Source organism: Malania oleifera, chromosome 7 (genome assembly GCF_029873635.1).
Source record: "Malania oleifera isolate guangnan ecotype guangnan chromosome 7, ASM2987363v1, whole genome shotgun sequence".
NCBI classification, from domain to species: Eukaryota; Viridiplantae; Streptophyta; class Magnoliopsida; order Santalales; family Ximeniaceae; genus Malania; species Malania oleifera.
In genome coordinates this window covers 852,594-878,312 of record NC_080423.1, presented here as the reverse complement: position 1 = coordinate 878,312, position 25,719 = coordinate 852,594, and the positions used below count along the sequence as shown (strand labels likewise).

At 37.8% G+C, this 25,719-nt stretch overlaps 1 protein-coding gene across 1 annotated transcript in view; it reads right to left on the bottom strand.

The window, feature by feature from the left end:
• Window positions 1-652: 652 nt before the first annotated feature.
• Window positions 653-25,719, bottom strand: part of LOC131160383 (uncharacterized protein At5g08430) — a 35,113-nt gene continuing 10,046 nt past the window's right edge. Inside the window, exons 3-8 of the mRNA XM_058116016.1 lie at window positions 13,448-13,507; window positions 5,639-5,689; window positions 5,250-5,320; window positions 2,138-2,394; window positions 1,594-1,638; window positions 653-1,328 (exon numbers count right to left, since the gene is read on the bottom strand). Coding sequence (XP_057971999.1) covers window positions 931-1,328; window positions 1,594-1,638; window positions 2,138-2,394; window positions 5,250-5,320; window positions 5,639-5,689; window positions 13,448-13,507 — 882 coding nt within the window. The 3' untranslated portion in view covers window positions 653-930. The remainder of the gene's footprint in view (window positions 1,329-1,593; window positions 1,639-2,137; window positions 2,395-5,249; window positions 5,321-5,638; window positions 5,690-13,447; window positions 13,508-25,719) is intronic.

Genomic DNA, 25,719 nt, shown 5'->3' with positions numbered 1-25,719 from the left:
GATCATGGAAGAAATTCAACAATGGAGGGATTCAAAATGTTTTTATACGAGTACTTGGGCATTAAATCTTTTTAATACCTTCACGAGTTACCTACAAAAATGGCCACACAAAAAACACGAAGAAAACAAACATGTTAGAATTTAGGATGAGATTAGAGAACGCACATGTTGCGTTTACGATGGAACCGTAGCAAATGTCAGATACATTAAACAATATGGGGAGAATGTCGTGTGTGTTAAAGACACCAAGAAAGTTCAGTAAGTAGCATATGATGAAGCATATTGAGATAATTGGACAAGTTTATGGGGTTAAATACATTATGGCAATTTAATGTTGTTTTGATGATTTCTTTGTGCGATGCTTTTGACTCATGAAATAAAGGGAGTACGGTATTCGTTCTATGGAATTACCAAATATTCGAGGATAAATTGTCTGGTGAGATTTTGAAAAGTATTTTTTCTTTTTCTTTTTTTAATGTTTGGGACAAAATGCAATATTGATTGTATGCCGTCCTTGGCGAGTAACTGAAGCCTCGCTTGACTATTTTAATTCTCCTTTTGTCAAAGAAATATATATATATGTTCAAAAGAAAAGAAAAACACGAGGACGACCAAATTCAATGTATGAGAGCGCATTCAACGTGCAAGCTTCTTGACTTTAATGTGATCGCTTTGTTGAAATGAAGATTAGTTTCTAAACTTCACACAAACTGATTGATGCGACCTTTTCCATCACTGATACATGAAGGTGTGAAGAGAGAAGAAAAGAAGAAGAGGGAGTGGTGAAGGGAAATCAAAGATAATAAATAAAAGACGCAAAACAAGATGACGAGATCCCGTCGTTGGTGAAGAAAAGATTCAACAATTAAGGTGGTCGTGGGAATTAATAGAGACGGCTTACAGCCATTTATGCACAGACACACGCAAACCCTAGAAAGGAGTAGGAAAAAATGTGCGGAGAAAGTGAGTCAATAGAACAGCCTGTTCTGGGGTTTGACCTGTCATCCAAACCTTGAAGTCAGGGTCGAAGTAGTTAGCGTCGCTCCAAGACTTGAGGGACAGCATTGAGAAGGGGCCCTGTATGACTCCCTGCGGATCCCTGTAATGCCATATCAAACTTCCCACGTTCACCCCTTTATCAACAATTTCCCTCCTTGGTGGAGATTCCACCACCACCTCCTCCTCCTCTTCCTCATCATCACTGCTCAAATCAATCACCTGAGCTGCCATTCCCTGCTGCTGCTGCTGCTGCATCCCCTCCGTCCTTCCTTGAATGCCCTTGTCCTTGTCCAAACTCACGAGCTGAACTAAAACATCAACCTTTCCTTCTGCCACAAATTTAGGAGAAGTCAATGTCCACGATAAAATCAGTAACATAACTTCTGTTTTAATACAAAAATGTTGACAGTAAAAAAAAGCCTGACGAGAATTGAATCAGAGGATAATCAAGTTCCCAGAGAGCAGAACCCATTAACTAACACAATTTCACCAGGGTTGCACAACAATGGTATAAACAGCAACTTCAGATCAGTCTTTCAATTTTTATTTTTATTTTTTCAAAATATAAGATCAGGAAATGGGTCTAAAACTTACCCAAATTGTTTTTTTGTTCCGACATCAGGGGCGCTGCTTGGATCCCTGTAAAAAGAATTAAATAAAATAAATCCTGGATAATTCAAATCTCAATTTCTATATTTTTTATTCTCTAGTCGCAACTGCCATGCCAGCACCCAAACATCATTAAGCAAGTGTAAAGGATTTACACAACAGACTGACAGTATGACAACATATGCAATATAAATTATGTAATAAAAACCACATTATGAAGGATCTAGTAAACAGGATTTATTACAATGTGTAACTAAAATCAAGGTCAGAGGACTGATCCCAAATTTAATTAGATCGAATCACAAGAAGGATATTGAATCTCATCACTCCGATGATCTTATTTTCAGCTTTTGAACTCATATATCTAATGAGAGTTTGAAAAGACACAAAAAAAAGTCATAGCTGTTTGGTACTCCTTGGACAACCATGAGAGAGAGAGAGAGAGAGAGAGAGATGTAGATTAATTATCTTATATTTATACTACAAGAGGAAACTCATGGAAATAATTTACCAAACATTCATGACCCACCTCCATCATCTGTGCTAACTGTGGCTCGAGCTGATGGGGTTTCCTCTGCAGTGAAACCAGAGACTGCAATTTCTGAAGCTACCCAGTCAAATGACCTTGGCGAGTTATCATTTCCTTCTTCCACATTATCTGGAAAATTTTGTCGTGTTGTTTCCAGTTCTATTTCATCTGCAATTACCTTTGGAGCTTCACACAATAGCCGTGACTGTTCAGATGGTGTTTGAAGCAGCTGTCTTTTCTCCAGGTACTCAAATAGCCTAAGCAAAACAGAAGTTAAGGGTGCAATTTTTCACTTCTCCAGTTTACCATTTTGTTCTGCAATGAAGGGCATTGCAACATGTCATAATAGGGTATTGCTTGCTTCTGGGGAACTAGCACCAGATAATTCTGTATCACAAGCCATAAAAATAGGGGCTTCGTACTAATGTTCTCAATAGATTCAAGCTGACATGGTTTCTTTCAAAGCTAATTCACTGATAGGTACTTATCAAGCTTCCCTTAGAATTGATTTTGGAAAAACATTATTTACAGTATCACATAGCCTTCCAGTTCTATTAGATCTGCAATTATTTTCAAAACTTCAAGCAACAATCATAAAAATTGAGATAGTAAATTTGGAATAACATCAATTTAATCATAGAGCTTCAGCAATCAAAATAAAGAGATAATATATTACATAAATTTAAAATTGATACACCCTAAATATTTTCACAATAAAACTTCAAAAAAAAAACTAGAAATATATCGCAACCCTTGACAAATTTTCATATTCTAGAACTTTTTCCATAATCAACTCATTTTTCAATATTATTAAATATTTCTCTCTCATAATACATCAAAAATACATCAACAAGAAGAAGCCTTAAGTCCTACTAGGTGGATTCAGTAACATGAATCTTTTTCCAACAATTCACACAATCAAAAGCATTTTCCTCAATTAGCTTAAAGAGTTGTTAAATCCTTCCTCACTATTTCATTCCATATTATCTTAAGTCTACCCCTACCCCTCCTACTACCAGTGATACTAACAACAAGAATTATGCCTAACTTATTGTGAATATGTTCAACCCTAAATTTAACTTGTAATGTTATACCATTCATTCACCTCAATATTCGCATTTCAACAACTTTTACTTTTTGGATACATTGTTTCTTAGTTGCCCAACATTCTAATCCATAGAGCATGGCTGATCTTATAACCGTCCTATAGAACTTTCCTATTTATTTTAAGGATATTCTACAATCACACAACACTCCTCAAGCACTCTTCTATTTTACCCAACCTGCTTTAATTCTATGTATTACATCCTCTACAATTTCTTCTTCCACTAACATAATAGTTCCAAGGTATCGAAATCTACTAGTGCTACTAATTTCTTGATTATCAAGTTTCGCCTCATCTCCAATACTCTTCCTTACGTGACTAAAATTATGTCATATTCCTACTCATCCTAAAACCTATAGACTCTAAAGTTGTTCTCCATAACTCTTTTAACTTAAATTCTACTCCACTGCTACTTTCATAAATGAAAACAATATCTGCAAACAACATACCATGGGATCTCGGTTTGGATACTACTATGAGTACATCAATTGCTAGATCAAAAAGAGATGGGCTCAAAATAGAACCTTGATGTAGACCTTATTATGATTGGAAATTCTCCAGACTCTTGTTGTTGTTGTTCTTGTAGCAGTCATTTACTCCAGTATATCTCACTCGAGGCCACAATTTTTAAGAGATATTCCAACAAAAAAAATATACTTTTAGTTAAATTTATCAAAAAAAATCAATTCATCTCCCCGGATATACACTTTTATTTTAGAAAATGTGATCTAGGTCTCAGTTTCATATTAGGGCCAAGGCCAAAGGTTCTCCATGAATGTTATGGTTTTTAGTAATTTAATTAGAAATATATATATATTAGCAAAGGGAAGAATTTACAAGCGTGGAGAATGAGATATCTCCCAAAAAAATCTGGAACAAACCAGAAAAAAAACGAGAACAACAAAAATCAGAAATCAATCCAACCAGTTCTTCCCACCCTCATTTAATTAGAAAAATATTTGAAGGGTGAATTTTGACAGACCTCAGTTTACTTGGACGGCTGGACAAAACTAGGGCTCCAGGAACAATTAATCTACTTAATGGAACAATCAGAACTTCAACTTCTTTACCCCATGTGTGTGCATGAGGGAGAGGCATCGAAATTGGAGGCGACAATTGCCAATGGGTTAGAGATGCTCCGATTTACACATGAATGAAGAAAGGACCAATTCCTTAGCAGAAACATGGTTACGGTGATTGCCTCTAGAATCTGACTCCCTAAGGCATAAAGTTCATTTATTTCTAGTATGGGCTTCGACGAGATGGGTGGGATGATAGCATTGAGGCAAATTTTAGTCATACTAGCCTCTGGAAATTTGTTTCTCAGCTTTTACATCCTTTTTTCCCTCATAAAGTTGCTTGAAGAATGCCTCAGCTATTGAAGATTTTTTTTTTCTTTTCTGCTTTTCCCTTGTTTTGGAGAATGCCCCATTCTCTCAATCGAACATTCTCTCCTCTCTTGACAATATATTCTTTGTTTATTAAAAAAAAAAAAAATTGACTTCTGTGCCAAAACCTGACAACCAGATCCTTGTCCACAGATCATGTGGCAAGCCTAATTTCAGGTTCAATAATAAAAATTTTCATTCCCTAGTTGGATTCATTAATCCTACAAATACAACACTCAGATCTTTGAAAAATCTAGATATACACACAACTTGATGAATACCAGTTAAAAATGAAAAATAAATATGTTACAAGGAACAATGGAAGGAAATAAAGAGAGAAATATAGTATTGTAGAATCAGATAATATCAAAAGGGAACACACAAGATAAAGGGGCATAAGTATTACATTTTTTGAGTTAGATCATGCATATAACCAATGGGCAGTGTGCGTTGCTTGAAATGCTATTAGTTCGAGAATATGGCTGGGTAAATGGACAATTAGTTCAATACGTCACTTATAAACACATAACCATGATACTAACATATATAGTCAAACATGCCAAGAAAAGGAAGTACTTTGGAGCAACGTATGCAACACCTAGTTATAATGAAAGGATATTCTTTGCGCCACCCCTTCTCATTAGCTCGATCAATGAGATTTTGTAACAAAGCAAGCTCTCTCACAATCCACTGAAAACACAGGAACAGATGATTCAAAGAGGTACAGCAAGTAGAGGAGAATAATATTCACCATCATCAAAATTAAAACAAAGAAATAATATTTCATGTATTAAACCCACAGCTCCATGAAGACAATGAAACTAATATTTGGGCCAACAACTCACAGAAAAATATGATACACATGATTCAGAAGCAAAGTGAAAAAACTTAGCCCAAACTCACAAAACAGTAACTGCAGAACAGAAGGGCACAAAACAAAAGCAAAGACAGCAGTTCTCCAATCTCTCTCTTATAATTTAATTTCTTGCTAAAACAAAGAATACGTACATGCTTTGTTATATCTTCATGCAAAATTTGAGCCTTTTCTTCGAGCTCCACCTATCAAATGAGCAAGCTTGTAAAGCCATGTAAAATTGGAATATAAAGCAGGCCAACTGGTTTAAGAGCAGAAAGATGAAACTTGGTATTTACCAAACTTAAACAAATAGAAAACCAATATCAATATCATTAATCAACAAAAGAAAACCCAAAATGGAAAAAATTTGGAATATCATTTCGGCAGTAAATAAATTCAGATGCATAAGGGATTCAGGATACCAGAAAATCATAAAATTAAGTATTCTGAATACAGTAAAAAGCTAAAAGCACTTGACCCCAGACTGACAACCATATACGAGTGTGTGGCTGTGTGCATATATGGATGCATATATATGGTAGTTCTGTTGTATTAAATGGAATAAAGGTTAATATTACATATCAAGCAAAATGATTCAAACAGGGAATAATTGAGAGCTGTGAAACTAGAAATGGAGGCATTATAAAATACAGAAACGATAAAGATGAGGAAAAACAAAAAACCAGAAACCCAACCTCTCCATATACCTCCCCAACAATTACTAAGGAACAAATGAAAGATCCAAGAAATAAATGTTGAAGAACTTGTATGAATGCCCATAGTCCTAGCATTCCACCAATTCACAGGGAGACTAAACTGAGTCTTTATTTATCGAAAAAGAGCATACAAAAAGTACAAGAAGGAGCATAAGAAATTATCCTTAGAAGATGAAAGAACAGAAACCAAAAGATATCAAAACAGTTCAGCCAGCCAATCATGCTCTAAATCTGAAAAAGAAATTCCTATGAAAAATCCTGCTGCAAATGTCCACAAGGATGCCACGTCCTGAATCCTATCCCAAAGCATGGTTGAAGACAACTCTTCCCCATCAAAATGTACACATTATGTTCCAACCAAATCCCCCAAAAAACTGCAAAAGTCACACACCTCCACAATGCTAAACCATCTTTAACCCTCCCAAAACCTGAACATATTAGAGCCAAAAAACCCTCCATTGACCCAGACACCCCTGACCCTCTTCAAATAAGACAAAAAGATTATTCCAAACCCTCCAACAAAAGGAGAAATGAAGGATTAGGTGAGAGACAGATTCTGAACTTTCAGAACAAAGCAAACAGACATCGAGGATTAAAGCCTTAAAAAACCTCCTACTCTACAACAGATTGTTACCCTATGTTTGGAGAAGTCTTGTATTTGGATTTGTATTGGATTTGGATAATATATATTATAAAATTGTATTGAAATTTGTCCAAATCCACCCAAATCCAAATGCAAGGTCCGAATTCCATACTCCCAAATGTAGCATTAGTGTTAATTCTATTAAGAACATCCAACCAAATAAAACCCTCAATCTTTGAGGGGAGTTTAGCCTTCCAGATAGAACTGTAACGCAGGAAGGACAATTTTTCATTGGTTAAATGCTAAAAAAAAGAGTTAGTAGAGTAATCCCTCGGAAAGTCAAGAAAAAATCCACAAACAGCAGTCCCTTCTATTGGAAAGAAGACTACCCACCAACAAACTTAATAAGGAGGCAAGCTCCACTTCTATCATTAAAAGTTCACCAAAAATGGAAATCCCAAGATTATCCCTCCTCATTTGAAATAAAAATGAAGAAATAAATCCATTGTGTAAAGAGGACAGACTACACAAAAATGGAAGAGATGTGCAAAGCAAAGAATCCCCACCCAAATGTCTTCCCAAAACCAAATGCGACCCCATTTCTTGCAATAAAATTAGAACGAGGAATAAAAAGAGAAGATCGATTGGGTACAAAATCTGACGTTTAAAGTTTTAATTCTGAAAAATCTAAGGGCCCTTAAGGTCTATGCTCATCAGAAGGCTGCTCTGGCGGGTGCAGGAAGGAGTTCACAAACGAAAGGAGGTTAAGAAATGGAGAAAATTTACTGATAATGATAATGATAACTAGTGAGTTTGAGCGTGATCAGGGGTTTGCCATTGGAAGAGATTTGAGAACAATATGGTTATGTTTCTGATTCCTGCGATGATTTTGGGACCTAGCATATGTTCATCCAGCCCTGCTAAAAGGAATGGAGGGGGTTTCTATTTTTGAAAACAATGGATTTGGTAATAACAATGATGGAATTTTACGAACACCAGTAGAGGTGATTCCTAGGAAGGATTTAGAAGCCCAAGAGATATATAGGATAAATTGGATTTAAAAATGTGTGATGTTGGAGGAACAGAAGTGCATTTTGTTGGGTGTAAGTAGAAAGCAGAGAAGGGTCAAAGGGAGCTAGCAAATATTAAGTGCTCGTTGAATTACAACAGAAATGGATTGAAAAGGGGTTTTCCTGGTTAATTGCTCCTTTTGCTTTATAATTTTACCTTTATTTTCCTTTCTTTTTTTTTTTAATTTCTTTTTTGTGGTTTCAGTTTTATTTTTTGGGGACAGATTTCTTGTCCCCTTTCATTGTAAATTCTCTTTTACAAACTAATAAACCCCCAAAAAAAAAATAAAAAATAAAAAATTGTGAAATAACCTTCCAAGGACTTCCACAAGAACATCTCTCAATCCAAAATTAGCATCCCACTATTATCCTACAAGCCAGGTTTACCTTGTGCCAAAGGGAAACTCCTCTAAAGGAAAATGCCACACCCATTTAACAATTAAAGTAATGATCTAAGACACAAAATTACCAAGACCCAAACCTCCTCCTCTTTAGACATACAACAACCTCCCAACTAACCAAATGATCCTTCCTCTCCCTCACACTTGATCAAAGAAAATCTCTCATGATGCTGGCTACCCTCGCAGGAATTCCAAAAAAAGAGAGGAAATAAAGATGAATATTAGCGAGGAAAGCCTGAGTAAGGGTAACACATTTAATAGAGAAAATAAAGCACCCTTCCACCCATCCAACCTCCTAGACATCTTCCCCACAACAAGATCTCAAAAACCCAAAAGAAAAGAATTAGTTTGGAAAGTAACTTTAGGAACAATAACTAATTTAAGTGTAAACCAAACAATACTTATTGACACAAGTACTCAATTTAAGTACTTGTCATAATAAGTACTTATTTTCAAAGACGTTCCAAATAGGAGCTAAAGCCCTCAAAGCTCGAAACCAAGACCAAAGTCCCTCATCCAAGACCCCCACCTTTCACCAAAGCCCTTCCTCAAAAAGATCTTACCAAGAAATTCCAACTGACTCAGTCATAAGCCTTTTTAGAGTATACTTTAAAAATAACACCTTTATGTCCCCTTATGAGAACATTGACAACAATCTTATTTGCTCCTAAAATAGCACCAACAATCTGCCAATTCCCCACAAAAGCACTTTAAGTACTTGAAATAGTATATCTCCTATCACAAAACTCAGCATATGAACTAAAACCGTTGCAATGATCTTATACACACTAGCCACTAGACTAATAGGCTGAAAATATGAAATTTTGATAGACCTATCCTTCTAAGGCACCAAAGTAATCAATATTTTTACCCAAAACCACATTAAAAATAACTCATTGAAGATCTTCATTGAATCTACTCTAACCACATCACAACAATCTGCAAAGAAAGCCATACTAAACCCATCCAGGTCCCAATCCTTATCCTCCTCCATCTTAAACACAACTGTCTTAACCTCACTTTCCCCAAAAGGCAGTTTAAACCACATCATCTGTTCTCTACAAATAGGACTCAACTCCAATTCCTCAGAGATAGGCCAACAAACATCATTCTCAATAAACAAATTAGCAAAAATAAATAAATCTATAATCTCCTCAAAAATCAAACAAGAATCACTAGTGACCGCTCCTCTCCTCAGTTCCAATTCCATAAACATATTCCTTCTCCTTTTACAAGTAGCCAACGGATAAGAAAAATTTAGAATTACATTCACCGTCGCTTACCTATCTAAACTTCGCCTCTTGCCTCCAACTCCTCAATTCACTAAAACCCACCTCTTCCAACTCATTAATCAGCTTTACCATCTTAGCCTTATCACAAACCAGAAGACCACCTTGTTTTTCCAACTAAACAAATTTAGCACACCTAAAATGGTGTTTTGTTAGCCGTAAAATCTATAATATATATATATTATAGCAAAAGAAGCGATTTCATTAGAAGGAGAAGAATTTACAAAGAAGAGAGTAAGACATCTCCCAAAAGAATTCTGGAAAAATCCAGAAAAAGAGAGAAACTAAAAACAGAAAAATACTTCGAAATATCAAAGCAAAGGGATTTTTGGAAATTCAATGAGACTGGAGGACAAATACTTCAATTTTAACTTAAGTTTCAGGTAAAGTGGTTGCTTAACATGGTACTAGAGCTATGATCGCTAGGACAAAAGGTCCTAGCCTCTAGGGTTCTAGTCATGTTGCCCTCGTTTATTACTTGGTGGTTAAAACATATATTATTCTCTGTTAAGGGTGTTCTTTATAGTTTGTTCATCTCTACAAGTGCAATTGGGCAGCACATGCATGGGGTGTTAAAGGTGATATACATTATAGGCCCACAACCTAACAGCTTAAGCTTTTAGGTAAAGTGGTTGCTTAACAAATTATGATGCTACTGATCAAGTAAAAAAGCAGGCACATGTTTTTAAAGAGGATGTATTATACCAATTCCCATATCGCCAAGGTGGAGGCAAATGAAAAGCATCGGGAAATTCAAGATCTTCTGGACAGAATGGGAATGAGGCTGGCAGGTCTCAAAGGTCGAGAAGTGTGTTTGAGTAAGGAAATGGACAAAATATAGTTTAAAGTGCACCGTGAACCACGATAGGAAGGATTTACAGAAGGGTATTTTGAATAAGAAGTTTTAATCCTTTCATTTATTTATTATTTTTTCTCTTTTAATTTTTCTAGGTCTAAGGAACTTTTTGTCCTTCTTTTCTTTCTTATACAACAACAAAACCAAATCTTAAGTCCCACTAGGTGGGGTCGGCTAAGTGAAACCTTTTCCGCCAATTTATGCAATCATGGACCATTTCTTTTGACAAATTCAGGGATATTAAATCTTTACTCACTATCTCCTCCCAAGTTATTTTAGGTCTACCCCTACCCCTTTTAATGCTCCCCACAGTAACTAAATCACTTTTCCTCACTGATGCACTATGTGGCCTACGTTGCAAGTGTCCATACCAGATGAGTCATCCCTCCATTATCTTATCTTCTATAGGAACTACACCTAACTTACCACGAATATGTTCATTCCTTAATTTATCTTTCAATGTTATACCACTCATCCATCTAAGCATTTTCATCTTGGCAACTTTTACTTTTTGGATATTATGTTTCTTCGTCGCCCAACATTTTGATCCATATAGCATAGTTGGTCTTATAGTTGTCCTATAAGACTTCCCTTTCAATTTTAAGGGTATTCTACGATCACAGAGCACACTTGAAGCACTTCTCTATTTTACCCAACCTGCTTTAACTATACATTACATCATCTTTAGTTTCTCCTTCAGCTTTGCATAATAGATTCAAGGTATCGAAATCTACAAGTGCTATTTATTTCTTCATCATCAAGTTTAACTTTGTCTCCAATATTCCTCCTATCATTACTAAAAATTCTGTCTTATTTCTACTTATCCTAAAGTCTCTAGATTCCAAAACTTCTCTCCATAATTCTAACTCAGACTCTACTCCGTCCCTAGTTTCGTCAATTAATACAATATCATCTGCAAACAACATACACCATGGAACCTCCTTTTGAATACTCTAGTCAATTGGTCCATCACTAAAGCAAAAGGATAAGGGCTCAAAACAGATCCTTGATGTACACCTATGGTGATGGGGAATTCTCTAGATTCTCCATCTATAGTCCTTACACTAGTCATTACTCTATCGTACATATTCTTAATGACATCAGTTTACCTACTACATATACCCTTTTTTTCCTAACCCACCATAAAACTTCCCTAGGTTTCCTATCATGTGCTTTCTCAAAGTCAATAAATATCATATGCAAGTCCCTTTTCTTTTCCTTAAACTTCTCCATTAATCTTCTTAAAAGATATATAGCTTCTGTGGCAGATCTCCCGGGCATAAAACCAAATTGATTTTCTGAGACCTTCATTTCTAACCTTAATCTTTATTCAACTACCCTTTCTCATAGTTTCATCGTATGACTCATAAGTTTAATTCCACAATAATTATTACAATTTTGAATATCTCATTTATTTTTGTATTTGACTCATACAAATTTTTATAATTCTATCCCCTACTCTATTTACATCAAGAACACTATCTTTTAAGTTTTTGTCTATAATAATTCCTACTCCATTCTTATGTTTTTCTTTTCCAGTGTACCAAAGTTTAAATTTTGATTTATCAATTTCTCTAGCTTTCTCCCCCACCTACTTAGTTTCTTGAAGGCAAATTATATTAATTCTTCTTCTGATCATTGTATCCACAATTTCCATGTTTTTACCCGTAAGTGTCTCTATATTCCAAGTTGCTAATCTAATCATAGTTTCCAAAACTAACGTCCTTACTTGCCCACGTCCAGAATGATGTAGGAACCCTCTCATATTTGACACCGTACCCGGGCGTCAACACAGCGCGTCGCTTCGTGTCACGGGCTAAGCTTGTTCAGGGCATGATGCTTGCCTATGACCGCTTATCTCGTGTGTTTGGGATGGGTTTCCATCATGTAAATACTAGTATAGGGTTATTTTCTAGTATTTATTTCATTGTAAGCCAAATAAGGCAGTATGACTCCTCGGTCACTTTGATGTTTCCTAGTGCCAGAGTGAGAATGGCCTAGAAAGCTCTTTAGGGGAGGGTGAGTGTTCATCAGTCATTGTAAAACTCACTAGCAATTGTCAACGTGCTTAGCCTACTTGCCTCCCTCGCTAAGTACAACATGTCAACGGAGGACTTGTTAATGAATTACGTTTGCTTCAATATTTACTGCTTGGTTGCCACGGCTTTCATGAATTGATTATTATTTCCGCTGCTATCTGATTGAATGTTAATGAAAGTGCTTCGTGGATGAATGTTGGTAAACAATAGGCTGGCTAGTTAAGCAAGAGTGCTTTAGCTAGCGCCGCACGGCCCTTCACAACGGTGTGAAAAAGGCGGACCGTGACACTTCGGGGTGACGACCTAGCTCACCCTCGCCTACTTTTCGCTACACTTGGGTGGTACAAGTGCAACGCGTCACTCGTAGGGGACGCCCCAACAAATTTTTGGTAAGGATTCATATTATAGTGATCTGACAAATTTTACGCTGGCTGTCAGCTACCTAACGCAACCCTCCATTACCCGGGCTTGGGACCGCCTGTGTGTGAAAAAATTAGGACATTAAGTGCATCACAGGCGGAGTTCTTTTCTTTCTTTATTTGTAATAATAATTCTTTTGCTATTAGTTATCAATATATATATATATATATATATATATATATATCAATAAAGGATGATATTCCCTAGATATGGGCAATTTAACACTCAAATATGGAGCAAAAATCGAAAGAGCCCAACAATGATTGAACAGAAGCCAAGGCACTACTATGTTTTCTTCATAAGAAAAATATTGCTATCAACATTATTCTGCATCAATACATTCTCATTCGATCCATAAAAGGCAAGGAATTAAAAATTAGCACTGGAGTCATTTCATTGAACAAGGAACTTGAAAGAGACTAGGGAAGAGAGCTACAAATGCCACACCAATAAATCCCAGATTTTCAAAATACTAATACGCTGTAAGGATTAAAAGCATTGTAACCTCAATTCAAAACCTATTTAAGTCTCACAAACAACTACAAAGTCCTTCACTTATTTTTTCATTTGCAAGAAATCAAACTTACAACGGTGGGCCTTTTGAGCAAACCTTCTTTCACTCTTCGCTGCAAGTCCTCGCATTCTTCCTGCAACAACATGACACATACATACAAAAAATAAATGCACATATATGAACATAAGTAAATGTTATAAGCATGCAGCATCAATTCATCCGACAATCTGAGAAGCTTTTATTTCAATAAGCAAATAAATTGATTAGAGAGAGGAAAAAAGTAAACTAAGGAGAAATAAGGAAAATAGGGAGGACAAAATATCCCCCAAAAGAAAAGCAAAAATTAAACAAAACAAAAACCTCAACTAACAATTAATTACAAAACAGAGCTACTGGAGAATACCATCCCAATCCCATTTCAAATCAGACATAGTGCAAATGCCAAAATTTTACAGCTAAAGAAGAAATTCATTGATAGGTTAAGAATATACAAACAGGAGGATAAGACATCACCTAAACAAAATCAGGGAAAATCAAGATGGAAACAAAAAAGAAAGCCCAAAAAACAAAAGAACCAAAAAAAAAAAACAGAGTGCACTAACAATTCAACAAAAAAATGCCAGTCGCTCCAAATATCTGAAAAGCTCAACCTCCTTAAATTTCCCATGACCCACACACCAAAGAGAAGCTGAAAAATGAATTTTTTCCCAATCCAGCACAGACTACACCTTCTTCCTCGAGAAAATATGCACATTATGTTCCAACCAGTCCCCAAAATACTGCAAAGGCCATTCCCATAACACTGTCCTTTCCTTTTTCATAGCAAAACTAACAAAAGAAACTGCCAAAAAATCATCCACTGTCTCTGGGAGAAACCCGACATTCTCCAAAATAATCAAATAGCTTATTCCAAACACTCCAGAAAAATTGCAATTGCATAAAAATAAGCGATGCAAATTCTGAGGAAAGCACACAAACATCTGGAGACAAGTAACTATCTTGCTGAAACCCACAATGACTTGCTGAAATATCTGACTTGCCGAAACCCACATTGATGCAAGAAACACCACTACATTCCAATGCAAGTTAACAGAAGTGTCCATGCTCTTGAAAATTCAGGCATTTCTTTCCATCCGTGTACACCAAAAGATGGCAACAATTTAAAACAGCCACAAAGCCTTTCTCTCCTTCCCCTTCCTGAGCCCCCCAAAATGCAAAGCATGAAAGGCCTCCAAAGAGAAAGGGCACACCCAATTCTCTCCAAAAATACAAAACAACTTCTCTTAAAACCAAGAGTGAACAAAAATGAAGAAGCCTCTTCACTCTTAAAACCAAGAACACGCATTAGGCGATCTGTCTCTGCCATACAAAGCCAAAACATAAGGCAAATTATCAAATCTCTCTACCTTATAGACTGACTTTTGCATATTTTGCAACTGTAGGATTAATGAGCACAACTAGTTGATCCTGAAACAGAAGTCTACATTGTCCAAAATACTCTAAACATGAAGTCAAGGGCTCAACTAAGAGTTTACCATCATCGTTTTATTAAAATTAATGATCAAAAGCACTTGTAATCCATGAAAGTTCAAATAGGTCAAAGGGGAGAAGAAGATTTCAACACCAAGTAAAAAATCAGTCCAGAAATAGTCATATCTGAAAGATCCAAAGAAATAATTCCATTGGATCTAGAAATAGGCAAAAGGAGAGATGAAGATTTCAACTCCATGATGCTCTCTTTCTCTCTCGGGAAACCTACCCTGTTCTATCATGAAGGAGTGTGCCGTGGATTTGTTAGAAAAGCTGCAAAATATGTGGTTCAAATCAAAAGGAAGACCTTGATCTGAGATTGGTCGGGGGGGGGGGGGGGTCTTAATTTGTTCATTCTTGAATGCGAATAAAATCGCAACAGGTAAGTGAGATTACCAATGGGTTCTGCCATGAAGCTAAATGGTTTTCTGAAGGGTCGTCAATTGTTGGTTGACTGGGAAAAGGTTCTAATAGCATCTGATGGACTAGTGTGCAGTTTTGGATGTTGGTTCATCTAACAAAGGTGGGGAAGTTCTTCGAGTAAGTGTTGGCGTGGAAAGGGAACAGGTATTTGGTCTTTGTCCCTTGCAGTTCTTAAGGTCATAGGTGACAAGGTTTTGAAAGTGATGTTTTGTGAGTTGGCTAGGGACCTCCATCAAAAGGATGGTGAAAGAAACAAAGAGGCTCACGAAACATCACTCGTGAAATCAGGCGCTGACAGCAGTGAAGAACACCAAAGGATAAGGTTATAAAAAGAGCAATCTGCCAAGGAGCCAGGTTGTGGTTGCCTGATAAAGGCAGATATGTTCTTAATGTCGGGGTGAGATTCAGCTGAAGAATCCTGGGCTTTTACACCAGAATCAAGTAGCTCTCATTCCGAGACAACAAATCCTACAGTCAAGGCAGCGTGGCTGTATGATGAGGGCAGATATGTTTCTTAATGTCGTGGTGAGATTCAGTTGAAGGATCCGGCCTTTTATACCAGAATCAAGTAGCTCTCATTCAGAGAACAAATCCTACGGTCAAGGCAGCTATGATTTCAGCTGGGATTGTGAAATCATGCTACAGGCAGCCAAGTTTTCTCTTGGGGGACATGAGGTGATGAAAATTGGATTGGGGAGCTTGCTGATTGTGTTAGACTGAGCCCAGTTATTTGAGAAAGGAGGAGTACTTTAATTTTTGAAGCTGGGCCATGATTTAAAACTTTAAAGTGGCCCACATGCCAATGGGTGATACCTTGAATAGTGGCCCATAATGCCAATGGATCATACTTGAATAGTGACCCGTCGTGCCAACAGGTTATTCTTGAATATTTCTTTGGAAAAAAAGGAGCTCCCATCTATTCCTCTCATGTGTACAGAGCTATGGAGCGTCATGCTGTAGGTTATGTTGAGTCAATCAAGATAGGTCAGGGAGATCTCTTCCTCACACAAGGTTGGAAACGTTGTTCAATACAGATGGGTTAGGTTCTCTGAAGAGGCTGCTTTCTGGTTTTCTGATGGGTTGTCGGTCTTTGGTCAGATGGAAAGGGGATCTTGGAGTATTCAAAGAGTACCACACAGTATAGGATGTCAATTAGGTGGACAAAGATGGGAAAGTTTTACGAGTTAGGGCTGGGGTGGAAATGTAAGAAATTTCAATGTTTATTCCTGGGGGCACAAAGGGCAATGGAGGACGAAACTTTGAAAGCAATTTCCACAAGATAGCTAAGGAATTCCAGAAGGACTCTGCAGATGGCTCTTCACATCCCAGATTGAGGACTCAGGTGGTGTTCAATGGCAAAACAGGGGAAGGCAAGGGTCGTGGTAGTCAATCTCATTATGGAAATCAGAATAAGGTGGTCAGGAAAGAAAAATGATGCAGACAGTCTGGAGGTGCACGGCAGCTGAAGGATCCTGGATTTTTGAAGTCAGATTCCATCACAGACCAACCAGAATGATAATGAAGCTGGGGTTCTGGCAGGAGCTGTGTTTGTCCCAGAGCCAGCTAGGGTTGCATTCGGAGAGGAGATTGTGAAGAGGAGTGGACCACGTGCTATATTTCTTGTTTTGGACCTGGCCCAAATAATTGAAAAGGAGGCATGCCTTTTTTGACTAAATTGGGCCACTTATTTGAACAGGCTCAATGTTTAGGAAAGTCTGATTTGGGCTTTAATGTGTAGTCAAAGGGAGAATCCCATCTTTCGGGCTCCACACAGAGGGCCATGGTGGTAGTCAGGCTTATGTATGGGGAAACAGTGATCCAGGTACTTCCTTGCTGGACACCAAAAATGGGCAGGCCAAAAATACTGTTCCTAAAACTCTGAAGATGAGTATTTGGAAGGAGGACTCTATACCCTTATTCCCAGTCCACAGCTCTCCAAATTATGATTCGAAGTGACCAAGTTTTGGAAAAAGCTCAGAATATTAGCAGATTCAATTCAAAACAAGGTCATGGTGTTAAAACCACGACAAGTTTTGAAGAGGGATTAGAAGGTGGTGTGGAAAAGTGTAAAATTTAGAAGCTACCTATTTTGTTTTCTAGGAGAGGGGGGGGGGGGAAGAGGAGGGGAATCTGATGTCTTTTGTTTTAATTCAAAAGATTTGAGGAAAACATTGTTTATGCTCATCGGAAGGCAGCTTGTATGGGTGCTGAGATGAGGAAGGTGTTTGAAGATAAGGGAGAAAATTCTGGTGAGTCAGTGGCAAAGCTATTAAGGAGAGATTCTAAAGGAGTGCTTAGAAAAAGGTTGTGTAGCAATGGAGCAACTAAAGAAAAGGAGAAAGAAATGGGGAGAGTTTTCAGATTCAGAAAGTGATAATGTTAGTGGATTTGACTGCAGAGGGGGGTTGTTACTGGATGAGTTTCAAGAACAATATGGGTACATTTCAGATACTGGTGAAGCAATAGGGCATTTATCTTATAATCATCCACCCTCATTTGAAGGTTTGGAGGGAGTTTATATTTTTGATAATGATGGGCTGCAGAATTTTAGATTCAGAAGATTCTGGTTTCATGGCTGAGAAAAGAAAATAATTTCACATTAGAAAAAACTCAAAAAAATAAAAAAATAAAAAAAAATACTTCTGCTAAAAACAATAAGCCGCACCTGTTGGCCCCCTCTACTGACGGCTGTGAAGAGGTTCTGCACGTGCCCCAATCGGACGCACTAAAACATGCCACGTGGTGAGATCCTACGACACCAGGGACAAACATACTTAAGCTCAAATTTTTGTCTTTTTCTCATTTTCAATTTCTCCCCTTTGAAACCCTTCGTCTGATCTATTATGCTCTCTCAATCTCTCCGTCCCTGCAAGCAGGAACCCTAGATCTGTGATCCCTCTCATCTCCCTTTCTCTCCGTGAGCAAAAATCAGACCTAGGGACTCTAGATCGTCCTCACTCTCTCTTTCTGCAACTTTCCCAACCAAAAACCTTATCTCCATTTCTGATAGCTCACTTCCTCCTTAACTCCTTTCTCAAACCTCGAACAATCTGAATCAAGGCTCAAATCTCCAAGTCCCTGATGCCTTGAGCTCTTGAATCTCAACCTAGACTTTGAAATCCATGGGGTCTCATTCATCCCTTAGATCCGCGAGGGTCTCAAACTTAGCACCCTTAACTGTCAGCGAATCATTCGAACCCAGAAGTGAGTTTTGATCTCGACGATGCTTGGCCAAAAAGTGGTGAGTGACAGACTGGTGGTGCTTGCAAGGTCTTCTGGGTTGAAGTGCGGAAAAGCTAAGTACCTACCCTATCTCCCTTTTATTTCTTTTGCTTTCCTTTGTTTTGATTTTTCATTTATGTGTGTGCGGTGACGTGATCTGAAACCGAGATGATGGTTGTTATTGTGTTTCAGGACTTGGCTTGAAGTTCATGTTAGGGTTAGGGTCTGGTTTGGGGACGAAGACAAGTTAACTCGTCTCGGCCCAGTGACTCGGTGCCAAAGTTGACTCATGTGAGTCAACCCGGGTGAGTAGCAGGCTCGGGTCAATCCGAGTGAGTCCAATGGGCTGACTTGGGTGAGATGGCTGGCATGTGCTGGGTCTAGATCATGTGTGGATTAGGGCGGTTGGGCTTTCGAACCTGGGTGCGGGCTTGGGCTGGTCAAAGTTGAGCTAGGGTAAAAGTTTTGAAAATGGGCCGGCTACAATTTTAATCTTGGGCCGGGGGTCTTTTGAACGAGAAATGGGTTGGTCCAATTTCGCTTCTAAAATAGCCTGGGTTGTTATTTTTAATGGGTTAATGGGCCGGCCCAATTGGTTTTTTTTTTTTTAATAAAGGCTGGGGTAATTATTTTTTAACAGGCCCGACTGATTTTTAAATTGAAAATAGACCTCAGTTTAAAATGTTAATGGGTCGGAGTTAGATTTTAAAACGGGCTGGCCTAGTAGGACTTTAAAACAGGGCAGGGGTGATTTTAAAACAAGATGGGCCAAGAAGTTTTGAGATGGACTGGGTTGGGAGATTTCAAAAAAAAAAAGGAACAGTTAGGGTCCCCGGCTCTGGTGGATACCAGGAGCTCTAGCCCAAACTCCTGTTCGGGTCTGGGAGGTTGGGGAGTTTCTGGGTCAAGAGGATCCGAACTTAGGCTCGGGTCTGAACTTGAAAAGCACGAGTTTAGGTTCGGGGACGAACCTAAGTCTTGGAAAGATGTCCCTGCACTCACAATCACATTTTAATCCATGCATGCATGCTTAGAATGGGGGAAAGGGAAATCACATTTACATTAACCTTTAACTACTCCGGCCTTCTTCTCCCTCCGTGCACGCCCAAGTATCTGCTTCTAGGTGTGTCTGTTCCACTAGGGATTTCTGAACTCAGCCTCTCTACTCCACTGGACTCCAATTCTTTTTGCTTTCAATTTAGCAGAACCTTCCCCTCTAACTCTTTTCTCTCTCAACTTGACAGAGTATTGTTGTGCTCTCCTTTCTTTTTTTCAAAATGGCAAAACCTCCCTCTTTCTACTTCTACTCTCAATTTTGGCAAGGCATTTCTATGCTTCCCCCCCCCCCCCCTTTTTCTTTCCACAGTGCCGGGAGCCTCCCTATTTATAGGGAGGTGGGGTGACCTTCTTGGCGCCAAAATCCTCAGCGTGGCCTTTCTCCCAATAGAATTCCCCACCAACAGATTGTCAGGGAATAAATTGATGGTGTTTACTCTCATGTCCAAACATTTCATGAAATATTAAAAAAACATGAATCCAAAAAACAATTGTGATGAATACACCAATTCTTCACTAAATGTTGAAGAGGGGTGGGGGGGGAGGGAGGTTAATGGCTGCCCTATTTTTTTTTTTCAATAAATAAGCTAAAATAATATTAAAGGAGAATATGAAGATGCTACAATAAGTATTTACATAAACCCAGTACACTAAATTTGTAACATTTTCAACCACCTATCTCTAAGTATTTGTATGCATCCTTCGTCTTGCATAGAAAATTCATCTGTTTCTTCCCCCAACATAATCGAAAAGAAAAGATCGATTTATTAATATAAACAGCTTTCCTCTTTTCTGTATACATGTTTACTCCCTCCCAAGCCCAGAACTCCCAGGAAGCTGAGTCAAACATCACATGAAAGACTCGATAAAGAGACCCACAACCCAAAAATTATTACTCCACAAAGACCGCATCTAAGATTTGACGACTACCAATAGACAATTTTAAAGCATAGGCTTGCTCTAACGTTTGAAACAATAAGAGAAATCAAATAAAAAAACATAAACAAAACTTACTAAAATATAAAAACTAATGAAAATTAGATCTATAAATCCATAGAATAGAGAGGGTAACGTGCCAGCCAAAAGCTCACCCACCTAGTCGACTTTGGTTTTCTTGTCAAGACTGGTTTCATTCTCTATTTCTTCTCAAGACTGGTTTCCTTCTCTAACTCTGGTTTGCTTCAAACCTTATCTGATGGCAGAAAATAAAGTGCAGAATTGGCGGGCCAACAGACTTCTTTCTTCTCTTTTGAGGACTGAGCTCATGTAAATAACAAATAGAAGGTCATCATGAAAAAGGGAAAAAGTTTAAAATCTTTAAATTGGGTTTTGGAGGAGTAGCATTGGAATCCTACAATTCATACAATCTGATTCAAGTCACTGATTCACCAGGTGAATCATAGTTCACCAAAATTCAATGCCCTCTCTGATACTCCCATGCAATTTGAACTGCTTTATGTCTTTCTTGTTACAAGTACAATTTGAATCGAGAATTGTACAATTCTAACAACTATGCTTGTACTATTTAAGCCTTTTTAGAATCACGCTGAGAGCTGCTTAGAGATTTAAAATGTTAATGAGGGATTTTTAGTGGTTGGCTGCGGGTAAGGGGGAGAGAGAGCATTTAAAAGGGTGGACCATTGTCAGTTTTAAAAGGAAGGCAAGTTTGAGTATAGGTAATTTGGTGTCTAAACACATTTCTTTGGTAGGGAAGTGGTTACAGTGTTTTTCCTTGGAACCTAACTCTCTTTGGCACAAGGTAATTCCAACTAAATTTGGACTTCTACAAAATGGGTGGGTTGCTAATGCAGGAGTTAATATTCCTCACTCGGGTCCTTGAAAATTTCTGTCTCAAATCAATCATTCTTTCTTTCCTAATTGGGGGAGAATCCGCTTTAGGTAGGATCATAGAATTGGCGATGTGCATTTGGCTATTGGCTTCCCCCGTCTTTGCCGATCATATACTCATCATCAAACTCCCCTTTTTACCTTCCCAATTTTGCAAGAGGATGGCAATCCGTGAAATTTTCATTTTGGGAGGAACCAAAATGACAAAGACACTAATGAGCTTGATTCTTTGACTACTATGCTTGATTCTTTTTGCATCCATAAACGTTCCTAGGGTTATTCTTATAGGAATTTCTCATGCAAATCATTCTTTTCCAAATTGATCCATGACCATAATGTTAATCCTTTTGCCTTTATTCTTTAATTGGAAAGCTAAAGTTTCTTCAAAATCAAAGTCTTTTCTTCGTCCATAATCCTTGAGAAAATCACTACTAATGCTTTGCTCTAGAAGCGAAGACCTTGCAAGGCCTTGTTACCTGATGTTTGTTCCTTTTGTTTTAGGGGTGGAGAAAACTGCTCTCGTCCCTTCTCTTGGTTTCTTTGGAATAATTTGTTTAGAATTTTGGTGAAAAAATTAGGTGTGCCTTGCGTCCTGGGAGAGTTTTCTTACTATTATGTCTAGGGGTTTTGGTAAGAGGAAAGAGAAGAAGGTTTTGTGGCACTGTACTGTTCTACGTATTGTTTTGTGCATTTGATTGGAAAGAAATACTAGAATCTTTAAAGGTGTTGCCACTTTCAATAGCAGGCTCTAGACCAAAGTGTTCTTCCTTGCATCTCTCCAATGCTCCAAAAATGAATTCTTTCATCATGTTTCTCTAGAAGATTCGCAGCAAGATTCATTGGTGGTACTTTGATAGAGTTGTCTTCCATTTACTTTCTCTTTGTTTAGCTATTATCCATTTTTATTGAGAGGATATCTTGTTCTCCCCAGTCTTTCATTTCTTTGTTGTACTCCTTTAATATAATGCCTTGTGCATTAAAAAAAAAAAAATGAGAGAAAATATAATAACAAAGAAACAAGGTACAAAGACAGGAGAACAAAACGTCCTCCAAAGAAACAAAAGAAAATACAGAAACAATTACAAAAGAGCTGCCCTCCAATCCCTTTGCAGGTCGGACAGCGATATCCCCCAGAAAAACCCAAAAGCATAAGCGCAAAAATAGACGAGAAACAAAACTCCATGCCATAATAAATTAGAAAACGTTGTGTGGTCCTTGAAGATTCTCGAATTCCTCTCAATTTAAAGGGTTCATAAAGTAACAAAACTGTGCATCTCCATAAAGCCCAACCTTTCTGGATTTTCCAAATCCCCATACAAGAACAAAACAAAGCCTGAAGTCCCACTAGGTAGGGTCGGCTATATGAATCCTTTTCTGCCAATTTATGAAATCATGGACAATTTCTTTTGACAAATTCAGGGATATTAAATCCTTACTCACTATCTCCTTCCAAGTTATTTTAGGTCTAACCCTAACCCTTCTACTGCCCCTTCATAGTAACTAACTCACTCTTCCTCACTGGCGCACTACGTGGCCTACATTGCAAGTGTCTATACCATCTGAGTCGTCCCTCCCTTATCTTATCCTCTAGCTACACCTAACTTACCGCGAATATGTTCATTCCATAATTTATCTTTCAATGTTATACAACTCATTCATCTAAGCATTCTCATCTCAGCAACTTTTACTCTTTGGATATTCTGTTTCTTCATCACCCAACATTCTGATCCATATAGCATAATTGGTCTTATAGCTATCCTATAAAACTTCCCTTCTAATTTAAAGGGCATTCTATGATCACAAAGCACACTTGAAGCACTTCTCTATTTTACCCAACTTGCTTTAACTCTATGCATTATATCATCTTCAATTTCTCTTTCAACTTGCATAATAGATCCAAGGTATTGAAATCTGCAAGTGCTATTTATTGCTTCATCATCAAGTTTAACTTTGTCCCCATACACTTGAAGGAAATCCCCCACAACCTGCAAAGCCACCCAAGCTTCACCAAAACACGAGTTGTGTGCCAAAGATAGTTAACCACCCATCAATAAAAGAAGAAGTGTGCATTCGTTTAATTAGACTCATGACACATGAAGCAAGTATCAAGACTTAGGGCCTTATAGGGTCTTCCGCCCAAAAGTAGATCGCACATATTAAGCCAATTGAGAGACATTCCAAATGAACATCTTGATCTTAAAAGGAACCTTAGCCTTCTAAATGATGTGGCTCCAAGGAAAATGATAGGAAAAAAAAATTGGAGGAAGGAGTTTTAAGGAGAATTAAAAAAAAGATTTGGTGGGGGAAAAAATGACCTCAAGAATAACCCTCCTAAACTCTCTCATCTCCCCTACTAGAACAAACAAAGGGCTCCACAACGTTAAGCATGGTGATGAGCTCATCAACGTCTTGTTTTCTTTATGAAGATTCCTAAACAAAAAGAAATCTCGAAAAGGAGAGCCCCCTCGAAAGAAAAGAAAGAGCTGATATGTGCATAGTGAATAGTGGAAACCTTAAAAAGATGGGACATTAATAACCCCAAGGAACTCTCACCAACCAATACATCCTCCCAAAACTGAAACCTCTTGCCAATACCTACATTAAAATAGATAGGAGGGTAAAACAAACAAGCAACCTAGGAAACAAACTTCCAAGGGCTTGCATGAGAAACAATGCTATTTCCTCTAGTGTTCCACCCATTCCAATGGGCCCCATACTTTTTACCACCTTGTGCCCTAAGGAATTAACTTCCAAAGGGAATCCCTACAATCATTTTCCACTTAGAGAGATGTTTTTAGAAACCACATTGCCAAGGCTGAAAACCTCTTTCAATGTGGGTCACCCAACAAACCAAGTGGTCTCTCTTATTCTCCCCAAAATAGAGAAAAAGAAAGTCACCCATCAACCACTCAAGAATCCTAACAACACTCTTGGGATATCTAAAAAGAGAGAAGAAATAAATGGGCATGTTGGAGAGGGAGAAGAGGGAGGCGCTCACTATAGAAACATTATCTCCATGACGCAATTTGTCAAGACCCAAAACCTCTATCAAATAATTAGGTAAAATGGAAGACCTTATCACAATGATAGGTCTCTCTTTTATTTATAATATATGTCAAATAGTCATTAAGGAGCACAAAAGAAAGGATAAAAAGATAGGTCAATTGACAAGACAAAGTACACAACAATGACCATGATGCCCTTACTAACTCACACTTGTTAACATAACACACACACTAACAATGCTAAAGAACTAAGATAACCATCAATACTCCCCCTACAACTAGAGCATATATATCATATGCTAGCTCGTTACAAATGAATTTAACATAAGCATCCCCCAAGGCTTTCGTAAATAAATTAGCAAGCAACAAATCAGACTTCACAAGAGTAGTGGCAATGAGTTTCTGCACAATTGCCTCCCGAACATAGTGGCAATCAACTTCAATGTGTTTTGTCCACTCATCGAAGACTAGGTTGGATATAATACAAATAGCAGCTTGATTATCACACATTAACTCCATAGACTGAGAATGTGGCAAACTCTATTCTTCCAACATGTTCTTCAGCCAAACAAGTTCACATGTAGTGCGAGCCATGGCCCAATACTCTGACTCAGCACTTGACCTGTTCCTACAGTTTGTTTCTTACTCCTCCAAGAAACCAAATTTCCACCAACAAGGATATAGTACCCAATTGTGGATCTTCTATTGGAAGGTGACCTGGCCCAATTTGAATAAGTACATCCCTAAATAAAAGTGTGACCTAAATCCTAATTGTTGAATAAGTGGGTAAAATGGAAGACCTAGCCTCAATGATAGGTCTCTCCCTCTACTTATAATACATGTCAAGCACAATACTAATAACCATAATACCCTTACTAACTCACACTTATTACTAACAAAACTCTAACAAATAATAATAATGCTAAATGACTAAATACCATTAACACTCCTCGAGATGGAGCATATATATCATATCCTCCTAGCTTGTTACAATTGAATTTCACATGAGCACCTCCCAAGACTTCAGCGAACAAATCAACAAGTTGGAACTCAAACTTCACATGAGTTGTAATGAGATTTTGTACAAGTTTCTCCCGAATAAAGTGGCAATCAATTTAGTGCGCTTTGTCTGCTAATAGAAAACTAGGTTAGAGGCAATATGAGTAGCAGCTCAATTCTCAAACATCAACTTAATAGGTTGAGAATGTGAAAAACCTAGCTCTTTCAACATGTTTTTCAACCAAGCAAGTTCACATGCAGT